The 15,267-nt window shown below is 39.3% G+C and overlaps 1 protein-coding gene across 1 annotated transcript; it reads left to right on the forward strand.

Moving 5' to 3' along the window:
• The first annotated feature begins 2,398 nt into the window (after positions 1-2,398).
• LOC145630415 (uncharacterized) lies at positions 2,399-15,047 on the forward strand. The gene is made up of 10 exons (XM_081682674.1): positions 2,399-2,587; positions 3,494-3,650; positions 3,744-3,927; positions 5,183-5,253; positions 12,272-12,409; positions 12,493-12,584; positions 12,855-13,126; positions 14,220-14,305; positions 14,497-14,598; positions 14,698-15,047. Exons 1-10 carry the CDS (start codon positions 2,472-2,474, stop codon positions 14,857-14,859), a joined length of 1,380 nt encoding a protein of 459 aa, XP_081538800.1. The 5' UTR covers positions 2,399-2,471; the 3' UTR covers positions 14,860-15,047.
• The last annotated feature ends 220 nt before the right edge of the window (positions 15,048-15,267 follow it).

Here is a 15,267-nt window from a genome sequence, read left to right on the forward strand (position 1 = left end):
TAATTAGTTTGTTGATATTGTTGTGTGAGTAGTACCTTAGAGATTTTAACTTCTAGATCTTTAAAGTCATTGATTATGTTTAGGGCACACATGTTCTCTTCAACTTATTTTCAGTTCAGTTCAATTCAGCTCCAATCAATTCAATTCCGTTCAGTTCAATTCAGTTTTTAATTCCCTTATTTCCTAAAATATTCAGTTCAGTTCAGTAAATCAGAACGGGGTCTTAGGGCCTGTCCTCTTCAGATTATTTTCAGTTCAATTCAGTTCAGTTCCAATAAGTTCAGTTCAGTTCCAATAAGTTCAGTTCAGTTCAGTTTTTAATTTCCTTCTCTCATAAAATATTCAGTTCAATTCAGCTTAGTTCAGTTCAATTTAATTCAGCTCCGATAAGTTCAATTCAGTTCAGTTCAGTTTACTTCAGTCAATCAGAACAGACCCTTAATTGTCTAATTATAATGTCATTGTGTCACGTTTCGTGTTGGGGACTTGATATTAGCGACAATATTTGATTTTATTTTGTTTTTGTGAAGCAATGAGAGACTTGATTTTGGATAACCATATTTATCTTTTTTCTGTGTGCATCTAAGAAAAGTTTGTTTTACCAAACTATATAAAGTTTGCGATTAGATGTTGCAAAGCTAATGAATTACTCTATTCTAGGAAGAAAAAAAAAGCAAGCTAATGAATTACTTTTCATATGTACTTATGGTGGGTTAAGTCTTGGCGCATAGCGCCTATTGATTTCAGCGTATATAGGATGACAATTTTGTAATTTAAAAGTACCGTTCTGATAACTTATACTTTAGTGGTACAATATACATGCATAATGGTACATTATAATGTACCATTAAAGAGTCAACTTTTTCCAGAAGTTGAAAATTATATGATGGTAAAAAGTACCACTACACTCGTAATAGTCCACTAAACATACTATTCAGACAAATTATACTTTAGTGGTACATTATAATGTACCATTAGAGAGCCAACTTTTTCTAGAAGCAAAAATTGAATCAACGGAAATTACTTCCTTACCCTCCTATTTACATAACTCGCCCATAGGTGCTATGCGCCCAGACTCACTCCTTATGGTGTACCCCCATCATCTTATTTTCCTATGTATAATATAATCTGATCTAGATCAATTTAAATCTATTTGAACTTTGAGTGTGTATGAGATTATTAGAACTTATTCCGCATTATCTTCCGCATTATGGCTCGTTGCTCCTTCACCATCCTTTACACTTCGTCCCCCTATCTATCGCTCAAAATGTTCTCTTGAATAATGTTTTGTCATGATATAGCAAATTATGAGCATAATATGTAGTTTCGTCGAGAGGCACCCCATCACCACGCTTGCTTGCCTACCTACGTAGTTAGCGTACCATCCACGCTAGTTGGAGTGCCCCGCACCAAAGCATTCCCGTTGTCACACTAGACACCAATGAGTTTTTAATGTCCTTTATACATGCGTCAAACTAACTAGGCTGTAACGAGTTCCTCTACGTCACAATTTAGTTACTGGTGGACCTTCTTAATGGTGAATGGAATCTTGTCTCCTTAAACGATGTTAGTGTGACTTTGATACCATATGTCGTAGAACAAGTGTTAATTATTGCAAGCAATTCCTAAATTATGAACACCAGCTTGATCTAAATTAGCCTTTTCTTTTCACATGCCCAACAAGTATTAAATATAGTAATATTTTAAGAAATAACACCCAATGACGCAAATTTGCACCAAAACACATGCATGAATATAAGTACACATACAACTGATACAAGCATAGGAAGATGCCTTATATAGCCCGCTTGAGCATCAAGGAACTGTCAACACAAGACTCATTGCTCACGCTCAACATCCCTCCTTGCTTACGCCCAACATCGTTGCACACGCCTCGTTATGAGAAGTTTTGAGAGCGATGATGTTGAAAGAATACAAGCAAGAGTGACAATGGTAGTATAGTAATCGAATTACAGAAAACCAATATCCAATAATTCTAGTAGGAACGAAATTCAATAAAAATATATTTCTTAAATTGAACTCTTTAAAAATTGTTTTATTATACCATTGTTACGTTACATATCAACTTAGAACACCTAAACAATATGATCTATTGTACAAGATACAAATCTTTCATAATCTTAGCGGCATACTTATATAGCATGTAACATTGTCGAACAACTTTATACAACTACGTACCTTGTATCAAAGATTAAATTGAATAATTGACAACAATTTTTTCTTTCAAAAACCAATTTAAGGAAATAAAAAACACACCACTACACCTGTATTAATGTTGGAAGTTGTAATTACACCTAAACAAAGATGATTTAATGGCAAGAGCTAATATGGGTGATACTTTTTGGCTTTTTGCAAGTAAAAAAATGAAACAAAAGCCTTAAAATACAAGAAAAATAAAGGCAGATATATATAAAAATGGTCGTTACTCGTTACAGAGAAGTGTAACAAAAATGAAGAACACTGTCAACAACATCAACAACGACCCAGCTGATGATAATGATACCAACAAAGACCCTGTTGCTACTCTCGATTCACGCTTCAACCAAACCCTCAAAAGTGTTCAAGGGTACTTTTATTTTTCTCTCATCTTTTTATTTTTGTTGCTAAGATTTGATTTTTGGAACACCCTTTTGTTCATTAGATTTGATCTGTCTTTAAAAATTCATAATTTTTGATAATTTGCATGATTTTGAGCTTTTCTTGTAATTTTTTGAATACCCATTTGGGAAAAGTGCTCAGATCTCTTTTGATTCTGTGTGATTTTAGATGGGTGTTGTTACTTTTTGGGTGTTCTTGATTTATGCGAAATTGTGGTTAGAATTATGAGCAAATTTCCCATTGTTCGTCGACTGATCCTTAATTTAAAAGAGTATGTTATATTCTAAGATCTTTCATTTTTATCTATATTGTTTAAGTTCAACGTTTTGGTTAATTCACAAGTAGGCTTAGTTAACTGGATTTCTGGGTTTCCCCAGATACACTCATTTGTTCCTTTTCACTGTTATCTATTTATTTTTTTCCTTTTAAAAAAAAAATTTAACTACTTTATGGACTTGAGCTGTTTGTTGTACATTAAGGAAGGATTCTACTTTATATTGTACTCTCTCTTGCCATCTGATCCCAATTTGGCTATTCGGATGTTATTGGGGGTCTTTAACCATCTGAAATCTGATATTATGGTTTAGGTTTAGATTGTCATTGGGAAAGTACATTGTTTGATCATTGTAGATTGAAAGTGAGGTAAAAATGATTGGAATTTATTTAATTGCATAGAGATGCTAATTCATACTTGACAGAAACTTGGACTGCAATTTCTATTTGCAAAATAGTATTAGTATGAATGTATGAGACCTGGCCCTTTTTACTTCTTTAAATGTTGAATCTGAAAGGCCTTTTGCCTTTAGCTTGAGTATGCTAAGACATGGTTTAGAAGTGCCGTGCATTTTCTTACTTCTGATGTGGTTCATTATAGGCTCCTTAAAGGACGTAGTTTCCCTGGTAAAGTATTGCTGAGTCGTCGAACAGAACCCTTTGACACCTCTAGCATACATGGATCTCCCCGGGGATACGGAAGGAGTTACTCTCAAAATGATGCTGGACCAAGTGAACAGGAGGATAATTTTGTTGAGGCAAGATGCATGGAATCTCTCCTTGTGCACTTTCATTGGTTTGTGGCTAATGGTATTATTGAACCAATTTTTAATATTTGATTTTGGATTCAGGAACAATCTCCAAGTGTTGATAGTAATGAGTCTAATGACTCTGCTGTCAGTAATTCAAAACCTTCACCGTCTCCCGTCAGTTCATCCAAAGAGTCCCAGAAGACTTTGTTAAGCGCAAGAGCTACAGATACTGCAAGGGTTATGAAGTTTAAAAAGGAGCTTTCGGCACCTACAGTTACTTTAGGTAGTATAACAGTTCATAGTTTCTTACTAGCATGTTGTTTGCTTATTATTTGTCAGAGTGTCAGAAAGGAGTATAGAGCTGTACGTGTTATTTAGATATGCACAACTGAGTAAGATAACCTTGTAGTAGGTTTTATTGTTTTAACCCCCAATTAGTTAGTGTAACTTCAGTCCTCAGTTTAAAAATTATTGAATTGGAAGCTGTCTGAGGTTGCTGCAGTAGATTACTTCTTGTTTGAATTGTTGGCTAGCCATAAAAATTGTTGAATAGGAAGCTGTCTGAGGTTGCTGCAGTATATTACTTCTTGTTTGAATTGTTGGCTAGCCATACAAGTCCGTGGCTTACCTTGAGAGTCTTTACTTAGTAGTAAATTAGTAATTGGTCTTTTTGTGGGACCTCTAGGGAGCAGCCTATACTTACGGGCTTTGTTACATGCTCCTGGCTACATCAAGAATATATTTTTGAAAGAATTAGTGTATGCATTATTTTGAAGCAAATGCATTGTTAAATTAAAATTGAGTTCTTTGGGTCACATGTTTATTAGCTCATGCTACCTCATTGTAGGTTAATCTTTTCAGGTTAGATCATCACTGGAACTAATTTGTGTTTGTTCCTTCTCTCTTGTAAGTGGGAATTTGACTTAAGTTGCTTGATAAAAATGTATTTTTTTTTAATTCCTGTAAAGTTGTAATAGTGGATTTTTTATGGAGGCTTTTGTGTTTCAAATAACTAATTAATTATTTTCCTTTTATTATGGAGGTTCTTTTGTGACACGGCTCCTACTTAACTTCTTTACGAGCTCTGTTATTGGGTGTTATAGATACTTGGTTTTGGAGCAGGGGGTAATGCAATTTGAGAATTGTACTCTTGGATGGTAGAGGATTTCTATTGTCCTGGATTAATAAAACATATTTGCCTGAATCAAATACATTGTCTTTCGACATCTATATTTTCAAATGGATGATCTGTCAGGTGCTCCTTAGCATGTTTCTAATTTGTTTGGTGGGGATTGATTGTTATTATGAGTTGATGTCTAAAGTGAGTATTTGATATTTCTCAAGCTGTCTGGCTTCTGAATGCCTGATTACGTATTTGTAAATTTCATGGTATTTTATGTATAATCTGCTTATGGTTCTAGCGTCTGCTTTTAGGAATCACCAATAGCTCTTTCTTGCTTTACTTAATTGATATTGTTAGTGCTGAATATGAACTATCAACTCATAGAATTTCCTTCTAATTGTTTTCCATCCTTCAGATAAACTACGGGCACTAGCTTGGAATGGCGTGCCATCTTACATGCGGCCTGTTGTCTGGAGACTTCTTTTGGTAAGATTTTACTTATATGTTTATGTGTTTTCTTCACATGTAAGGCCAGGGTTCTTCCCCCCCCCCCCCCCCCTCCCCCCCCCCCCTTTTTTTTTATTATTTATTTTTAAGCTTTTAGCAGCAATAAGATATTGAAGTTTGTGTGGCAGAAGAACACATTTTGCGACTTCACCATAAGAACACGCTTAGTGACTTCATCATATATGCATAAAGCTGGTTAATACCCTAGAAAGTTGCTAGAATTTAGTATGAAAACAGAAGTTGAATCAAGTAATCAAGAGAAGTAATTAGCTACCCAGATATTTTGTATTGCAATTCCAGAAATGAATACAACACAAATGCCCTCTTTTCGAGAGGAAGGCTCTCTCCCAAACACTCAACAGTATTTTCCAGATGCTTTCCCCCTAGCCCCTTAACCATATTTATAATCAGAAATTATTCTAACAAACTCAATTATTACAGCTAACACAGAGAATTAAAATAGCAAACTATATTCTGAATTGCTCTTCTGCCCTCAAGCATAACTAACTTTGTCCAGCTCAGCTTCCCACATTAACCGCACCATTATTCTTGGCCCTTCTCCTAGCATAAGTAAAACGGACCTCAGGCCTAGGATTATCTCTTGCAATACCTCCCACCCAAAGATTCACCTTGTCCTCAAGGTGGAAGCAAGGAAACCTTAAATTAACTTCATCAAAAAATTCCCAGGTAGCTTCGAATTCTTGCAAGCCTTTCCAATGAATGAGCACTTCCATGGCTGTCTGAGAGTTCCTCACCCCGAGCACAGCTTCAGGTTCCACCTCCATTATCATGTCAGCTGACAAGTGAGCAGGAAGCTGGGATGGAATTTGGTGTGGTCCAAGGGCCCTCTTTAACTGAGAAATGTGAAAGACAGGATGTATCTTAGCATAAGGGGGCAGCTGCAACTTGTAAGCTACACTCCCTATACGCTGAACCACAGGAAATGGCCCGTAGAACCTGGGAGATAGCTTATCATTTGTCCTGCGCACTAAAGACTTCTGTCTATAAGGCTGAAGCTTTAAGTAGACCAAGTCCCCAACCAGAAAAGAGCCCTCCCTTCTGCCTTTATTCTCATGAAACCGCATATAGACTTGAGCTTGTACCAGGTGGTACTTGAGATCATCAAGTATGGCATCCCTCTCTTGTAGCTGCTCTTCAACAGACGAAACAGAGGTACTCCCAGCAGAAAACCTAACCAAGTGAGGGGGATCACGACCATAGAGTGCCTTGAAAGGAGAACAGTTGGTAGCCGTATGAAAGGATGTGTTGTACCAATACTCCGCCCAAGGGAGCCACTTAGCCCAGCTGTGGGGTTTCCCATTTACAAAGCACCTTAAATAGGCTTCCACACCTTTATTTACCACTTCAGTTTGCCCGTCTGTCTGCGGGTGATAAGCCGTGCTGCGCAAGAGCTGAGTACCTTGCAACCGAAATATCTCCTTCCAAAAAATACTCAAAAAAATTGTCCCTGTCCGAGACAATAGAGCTAGGAACTCCATGGAGTCTGACCACCTCATGAACAAAGGATTGAGCTACGCTCTGAGCAGTGAATGGAGGCCTGAGTGAAATAAAGTGCCCGTACTTAGTTAGCCTATCCACCACGACTAGGATGGTGTCCCACCCTAATGACTTTGGAAGACCTTCAACGAAATCCATGGATATATCCTCCCATACTCTCTCCGGAATAGGCAAAGGCTGAAGGAGACCCAAGGGAGTGAGCGTTGAAGTTTTGTTCTGCTGGCATATATGACAGTGTTGCACATAAACCCGGACATCCTTCCTCATGCCAAACCAAAACCATTCCCCGGCAAGTCTCTGATATGTTTTTAACTCCCCCGCATGCCCACCAATCACTGTATCATGGTATTCTCGAAGCAATTTGCTAGTAAGTTCACATTGCTTAGGGATTACCACCCTCCCCTTGTATTTCAAGACTCCATTATCCAAGGAGAACCATTTGGGAACCGACTCTCCCGCCTGAATTTGAGAGATCAATCTCTGGAGGACAGCATCTTTCTCGATAAAAGATTGTACATAATCCCATTGAAGGCCACATGAAGTCACCATAGACAAGCACTCCACCTCCGGTGAAAATTGACGAGACAAAGCATCTGCCAATTTATTTGTAGGTCCGGGCTTATAATGAATTTCAAACGAGTAACCCAAGAGTTTGCTTACCCATTTTTGATAAGCCTGACCCACTTCTCTCTGTTCAAGGAGAAATTTGAGACTCCTTTGATCAGTCCGCACCACAAAGTGGCGACCAAGCAAGTAATGTCTCCACTTTTCAATGGCAAGGACAATCGCCATCAATTCCTTTTCATATATGGGCTTGTTTCTGCTTCGTATCCCTATAATCTTGCTGAAATAAGCTACCGGGTGGCCATTCTGAAGAAGCACTGCACCCAAACCGTGTCCTGACGCATCAGTTTCTAGCACAAAAGGTAGAGAAAAATCCGGGGCAGCAAGAATAGGAGCGTTGACCATAGCTGCTTTGAGTGTGTTGAAGGCTAGAGTAGCCTCTTCTGTCCACCCGAAACTGTCCTTGCAAAGTTGGTCAGTGAGAGGTCGAGCTATAAGGGCATAACCTTGGATAAACTTCCGATAGTAACCCGTAAGACCAAGGAAACCCCGAAGCTCCCTCAGATTTGAAGGAGGAGGCCAATTCACCATAGCTTGAATTTTGGTGGCATCCACCTCAACACCTGCTGCCGAGATCACATGGCCCAGATAAGCCACCCGAGTTTTGCCAATCTCACATTTCTTGTAATTAGCATACAATTGATGTGTAGCCAAAGTTTCCAGCACTTGTCTAAGATGGTGTAAGTGGGATTCTTCACAGGGGCTGTACACAAGAATGTCATCGAAGAAAACAAGGACAAATTTGCGAAGGAACGGTCTGAATATTTCGTTCATAAGTGACTGGAACGTAGCTGGAGCGTTGGTTAGCCCAAAGGGCATAACCAAAAATTCGTAGTGGCCCTCGTGCGTGCGGAAAGCAGTTTTGTGCACGTCTTCTGCCTTAACTCGAATCTGGTGATATCCAGATTTCAGATCAAGTTTTGTAAAAATGGCCGCTCCGCCCAATTCATCCAATAATTCATCGATTACGGGAATTGGAAATTTGTCTGGAATTGTTTCTTTGTTCAGAGCTCTGTAATCAACACAGAACCTCCAGGAGCCATCCTTTTTCCTCACCAAAAGCACAGGGCTCGAATAAGCACTTGTTGATGATTGAATAATTCCAGCACTTAACATGTCAGACACCAATTTTTCAATTTCATCTTTCTGTGATTGAGGGTATCTATACGGTCGAACGCTGATGGGGTTAGCACCGCTGCGAAGGACAATGGCATGTTCAATTTGTCTTTGTGGGGGCAGCCCTTGTGGCATATTAAACACCTGCTGGAACTCCTTCACCAAGGGCTGAAATACTTCTGGTAGTGATGGCTCAGTCTCATTCTCCACTTGTTCCAATCGGTTAAACTCAAGTAAGAATCCCTGACCTTCTTTTTGAAGGTTCTTGAGCATAGCCTTTAATGAAATACCTGTCCTCCCAAGCTGGGGTTCCCCCTTCAAGGTTACTGTATTTCCGCCTAACTGGAATTTGAGAGTCTGTGTTTTCCAATTAGTGGTGGTGTTCCCTAATTTTTCCAACCACTGAATTCCCAAAATAACGTCGGAATTTCCCAGAGGCAACACAAGGAAATCTTCCACGATAGTCACCCCTTGGAGGTCCAGCACAACTCCTGTACACTCTCCTTCCCCGTGGACAGTTTCCCCTGTTCCCAGAGTAACCCCAAAATTCTTTGAGTGAATCGGAGCAATAAGCAGGTGTTTCGCGGCGGTGGAAGAAATGAAATTATGTGTTGCACCGGGGTCAATCATCACCACCACAGAGCAACCATTGACAGTTCCGGTCAGCCTCATGGTTTTCGGGCTAGTTAACCCCATCACCGAACTCAAGGTGACGTGAGGTTCAGTCACCGGAGGTGACTCTAAGAGAGGGGGTGGTGTTATAGGATTATCGGGAAAAGTTTCGGCCATAGAAAACTCACCGGAGCCTTCGCCGTCGTCGTCATCCACCGTCAGCAGCACACTCAAGCCCCGGCGCTGACAGCGGTGGTTCAGCTCCCACTTACCATCGCAGCGAAAACAAAGGCCTTGTTCGCGCTTCTGCTGCAGCTCTTTCTCCGTTAGCCGGCGCAGCTCCCCGGTGGGCCTTGGGGTGGTGTTGCGGTTGGGGTAGGGTTGGATGGTGGAAATGGGTTGTGGGTTCGTGTTTAGGCTCGTGTTTAGGTTCGGGTTGGGGACTGTGTTTGGGTTGAGTCGTGTGTTTGGGTAATGGGTTCTCCACGTGTTTGAGGTCGAAATTTGGGCTTTAGGTTTTGGGCTTAGTCTTAGTTTCTCCTCGACCCGCATGGAGAGATCCATGGCTAGATCCAAAGTGGGTGGGTTTTGGATCCGAATTTCTACCCGTATCTCCTCTTTAAGCCCATTGATATATTGCCCTTTAGCAATCTCTTCTGGTACTCCATCAATAGGAGCAAGCAGCTCGATGAAGCGGCGGCAATACTCGGCCACCGAGCCGGTTTGCTGGTGGGCGAGCCACTGCTCATGAAGAGTCCCCGTGGCGGTGGATCTGAAGCGGCGGAGGAGAAGCTTCTTCAAGGTATCCCAGCTTGATACGGTATGTCTCCGGTGCTCCCATTGGTACCAAAGCAGAGCATCGCCATCCAGAGCGACGATCGCCGCCTCCAGCTGGTCTTCCTCCGAGAGGCGGTAGAAATGGAAGAAACGTTCAGCTCTGAGAATCCACCCATCCGGATTAACACCATTAAAAATCGGTAAGTCAAGTTTCCTTAACTTCCAACTAGATTGACCCTGAAAACCTCCATCCCCATGATCCACACGAGGTTGTGAGGAGAATGGGTTTTCCCAGTGATAACTGAGGGGTTCCCCAGAATGCGGTGCACTAGGCAAGGTGGCGCGCATCTCTGATCGGATTTTCTCCTGCCCAGCGGCAATCTGATCAGCAATCTTCGATTCAAACGCCGCCATGTTTGTGGAAATTTCACGAGCAACGCGCGATGGCAGCCCTGCAATTTCCTGTTCCAGCAAGTCCAAACGCTGACCATGATTCAGGCGAGCCATTGTCTTCTCCGGCCAGAAACGTCACCGCTCTGATACCAAATTTGCTAGAATTTAGTATGAAAACAGAAGTTGAATCAAGTAATCAAGAGAAGTAATTAGCTACCCAGATATTTTGTATTGCAATTCCAGAAATGAATAAATTAAGGGAAAATCGTCTGCGTTGGTTTGGACATGTAAGACGGAGACCCGAGGGTGCACCGGTGCGAAGAGTGGAAGAGTGGGACCATGGAGGGATTAAACGAGGAAGAGGGAGACCAAAGATGACTTGGTTGGAAGGAGTGAGGAAGGATATGAAGTGCATGGATTTACGTGAGGATGAAGTTTTGGATCGTAAGGGATGGAGGAGAAAGATTTATGTTGATGACTACACGGAATAATCAAATTTGGTTCATGTTAGCCGACCCCACTTTTGGGATTAAGGCTTTGATTGATTGATTGATTGATTGAATTCCAGAAATGAATACATCACAAATGCCCTCTTTTCGAGAGGAAGGCTCTCTCCCAAACACTCAACAGTATTTTCCAGATGCTTTCCCCCTAGCCCCTTAACCATATTTATAATCAGAAATTATTCTAACAAACTCAATTATTACAGCTAACACAGAGAATCAAAATAGCAAACTATATTCTGAATTGCTCTTCTGCCCTCAAGCATAACTAACTTTGTCCAGCTCAGCTTCCCACATTAACCGCACCATTATTCTTGGCCCTTCTCCTAGCATAAGTAAAACGGACCTCAGGCCTAGGATTATCTCTTGCAAAAGTTTGAAGATCTGGGTTGTAAGTTGAAGTATTTACAGGGTTGTGTTGTAGGTAAAAGGCAACTCTGAGGCAAAGAAAGAGAAATATTTGTGTATTCTGATATTCTCTGTATGTATAGCTGTTTTCCACAGTTTTATCTTGGGTTGTTAGTTGAACTACTTACAGAATTGTGTTGTGAGAAAGTGCAACTCCAAGGCAAAGAAAAAGCAATATATGTGCTCGCTTCATCTGCTTGATAATTTCCCCAATTTTTTCTTGTTCATTGATAGTTTTGGACAAGTGAGAATAGTTAGTGCCATTAGAGGCTTAGAGCCATGTGTATGCTCTCTGCATATTTGTCCGTCAATGCTTATTCTTGGGGTTATTCAGTGACCTGCCTTTTTGTCGAAGCTGTAATAACTTTGCAGTATCTTTACTTAGTCAATGATGCAAGATTGAAAGGATAAGCACATAAGCTTCAAGCATCTGTTCCTACCAAATCCTTCTAGTGCATAATCTCAATTCCTTACTACCTTGCATTCCAGAATTTCATTCCTCCAATGTCTCCAGGTGATACTCCCACCTAACTTTGGATTGGTGGGTGGGTGGGTCCAAGTACACAAACACATCCCCATGATAGCTAAGAGGCACTTGATGTCAGAGTCTTTACTAGTTGATTGAAACTCAAAAGTATTGGTAATTTTCTATTTGAGGTATAGTGCATTTTTCTGGGACTTATAACATACTTCATTATGTCCCAAGCTATGACATATAACATAGTTTTGTAAATTAATTCTTTCAAGAAACAAGAATTCAAAAGTAGTCATGATGACTCACATTTTTGTACTCTACAAATTTCTAAAAGGATTTATCTTTTATGATTTGGCATATATAATTATGCAGTAATATCTTCTGATTTTGGTTTATTTTTTTTTATTTTTATTTTTTTTATCAATGGCGAAGGCTCAAGTTGTTATCTGCACAGCACAAATCCTAAAATATGTTTTAATTTTTTGTTTCTGGTTGCATGTTTATTCAGTTGTAAAATAAATTAATGGATGTATTTTTATTGGTTATAAGTTTGAGCATGAACTGACAACAGGGATATGCACCACCTAATTCAGATAGAAGGGAAGGAGTTCTGAGAAGGAAACGTCTCGAGTATCTTGATTGTGTGGCACAGTATTATGATATTCCAGATAGTGAACGTTCAGATGATGAAATTAACATGCTTCGCCAGGTTTGCTCTATTTTTTTTTTTTCATGTTCTTTCTGGAGTCATGATTAATTCTGCTTTCTCATGGCTCGCTTTGCCATTGACAGATTCAAGTTGACTGTCCCAGAACGGTACCTGATGTAACTTTCTTTCAGCAACCTGCTGTCCAGAAGTCTTTGGAGCGGATACTCTACACTTGGTCTGTAGTAATTTCTGTTTCCTCTATTTCATCTATTGACTTGGCAAGATCTTCTGTCTGAGTGTTCAATTTTTTGGGAAATACATGTGTTTTTTTTTTTTTTTTTAAAGTACTCTGTAATTCATTATTTACGTGTTTAAATGAGGGCTTTGTGAGCATTTCATAATCAATAAGTTTTCTTTAATCTACATTCTGTTCTAGGTTGTTAATATGTTTTAGTATCCTCTAGTGTTCTTATGCTCATTAAAGCATGATAATTTGTCTCACCAGGGCCATCCGTCATCCTGCTAGTGGATATGTTCAAGGAATAAATGATCTTGTGACACCATTTCTGGTTGTATTCTTGTCTGAACACTTAGAAGGAAGCATTGACACTTGGTCATCTTTGGACCTGTCCAAGGATAAAATTGCTGATGTTGAGGCTGACTGCTATTGGTGCCTGTCAAAATTGCTTGATGGTATGCAAGATCATTACACATTTGCCCAACCAGGAATCCAGAGACTTGTTTTTAAACTAAGAGAACTGGTTCGTAGGATTGATGGTATGTCTTTGTCGTTAGTTCCTTACTTTTTTTTTTCTTTTTTTTTTTTTGCCATATGTTTTTTTCTTCTATTAATACTAGTATGAAATTTTCACCTTTTCATCTCCAAAAAAATGACACTATCACCGTCAGGCTCCTTTAGGCACTAACATTCATAAGAGTGGTTTCCATTTTACTCTACTATATCATATATGGTGTTTGGCTAATTAGAATGATAGGATGGAATGTAATCATTTAGTATTATGGCCAATCTCTATGGGAGGTTAATGCAAGTAGCTTTTGGGGGTTAGAGCATTAGTGTATTATTGTTTTTGCGTTCACTTACAATTTGTCACGTTTACACCCTTATGCTATGAATATTTGATTCATGTCCTGTTATATAAAGTTTTACTTAGCAGCTAACTTAATCTCTAGTTGCCACCAATAGGTAATTGGTAAATGGCTACTAACTAACTACTATGTGAGTAGCTAAGTTTGCCAAGATGTCATAAAATTCTTAGAAAACAGTTAAGCATTTGTTTGGAGTTGCATTCCAACATTGTTCTTCCACTATGCAGGCAAAAAAGCTGTTTCACAATTCTTTTTTCACACATCATGATCAATTTTTATATGGTATCCGTAATTTCAATTTTCAAAGTTCCTCTATGGGTTTATGAAGTGGGAACTAAATATTTGGACAAAAAGCATTTTGTACAGGCTTCTTGGCTGTGTTTGAGGGGGAGGCTATTTGTCAATTACTCAAATCCTAGTTCCCAATCCCCCTCCCCCTTTTTCTGTGCCTCGGGTGGCCTCCTTTCACGAGGAAGATTGATTTAGTGCCTTTATAACCCCCCCCCCCCCCCCCAAATAATAAAGCTTTAAACAAAAGAAAATGAGACTCAGAGGAAGTTCAACAGTTTCTTTCCCTTGTACAAAGCAAAGGGAACCAAAAACAGAAAAAAAAAAAAAAAACATTTCCTGTGGGGTTGCTAACTTGCTATCATACATTTATCACACATCTCTCTCTCTCTCTCTCTTCTTTTCTTTTCTTTCTTTTTTTTTTTTTTCCTAAAGTTGTCTCATTCATTTCTTATTTTACTAAAAATACAACCAGAACCTGTTTCAAAACATATGGAAGAGCATGGTCTTGAGTTCCTCCAGTTTGCGTTTCGGTGGTTCAATTGTCTTCTAATACGTGAGGTTTGTGGTCTCATCTTCTATGTTTGCTTATACTTTAGTTTCTTTTTTACAAAGTTTTTCTGGGATTTAAGGGAAAAAGGAAAAGCTGCATATCAGATATCATGCTATCTAAAGTCATCAGACCTTAACTTTGACGTTGGACTAGCTTTCCTGTGTGAATTGACAGAATACATTTCTTTTTTTTTTGTTAGATTCCATTTCCCCTTGTCAATCGCCTTTGGGATACATATCTTGCAGAAGGTGATGCACTCCCTGATTTTCTTGTGTACATAGCAGCCAGTTTTCTATTAACTGTAAGTTGACTTCACTGGGTTTGCCAACTGTTTAAGTTGATCCATACGACCATACATGCTTAGCGTTTGGAAGACTAACTTTTCTCCATGACCTCACAGTGGTCCGATAAGATCCATAAGCTTGATTTCCAGGAGATGGTGATGTTCCTTCAGCACCTTCCAACTCTCAATTGGCAAGATCAAGAATTGGAGATGGTGCTTTCAAGAGCGTATATGTGGCATACCATGTTCAACAGTTCTCCGAGCCATTTAGCTAGCTAGTCAATGCGGCAAAATATATATTTTGACATGTTTAGTCCTGTATGTTCCCCATTGTGTTCATCTAGTGGTAAAGATCGGTTCATACTGTTGATAATTTGGCCTTGTACCATTTGTGTTAGATTACATTGTTCTTCATGATATTTAATCAATGGCATGTTTCATCTAATCAAAGTACCTTACTTTTTCAATACTAGTGATTGTAATTCGATTTCAATTCAATAGATGAGGGAATTACAGAGGAGAGTGGATGATTCTATTTAGCAAATCTCATGTTTTACATACATCAAAGAATCTTATGAATCAAGCATTTGTTTCTGTTATCCTATATACCCAATTCCCTTTTGTTAAGTTCTAGCCAGTTTGAATCATATCTTGAATTCAAAGAAAGTAACCTAGAAGTTCCTCTCT

This window comes from Chenopodium album, chromosome 5 (genome assembly GCF_948465745.1).
Source record: "Chenopodium album chromosome 5, dcCheAlbu1.1, whole genome shotgun sequence".
Taxonomy (NCBI): Eukaryota; Viridiplantae; Streptophyta; class Magnoliopsida; order Caryophyllales; family Amaranthaceae; genus Chenopodium; species Chenopodium album.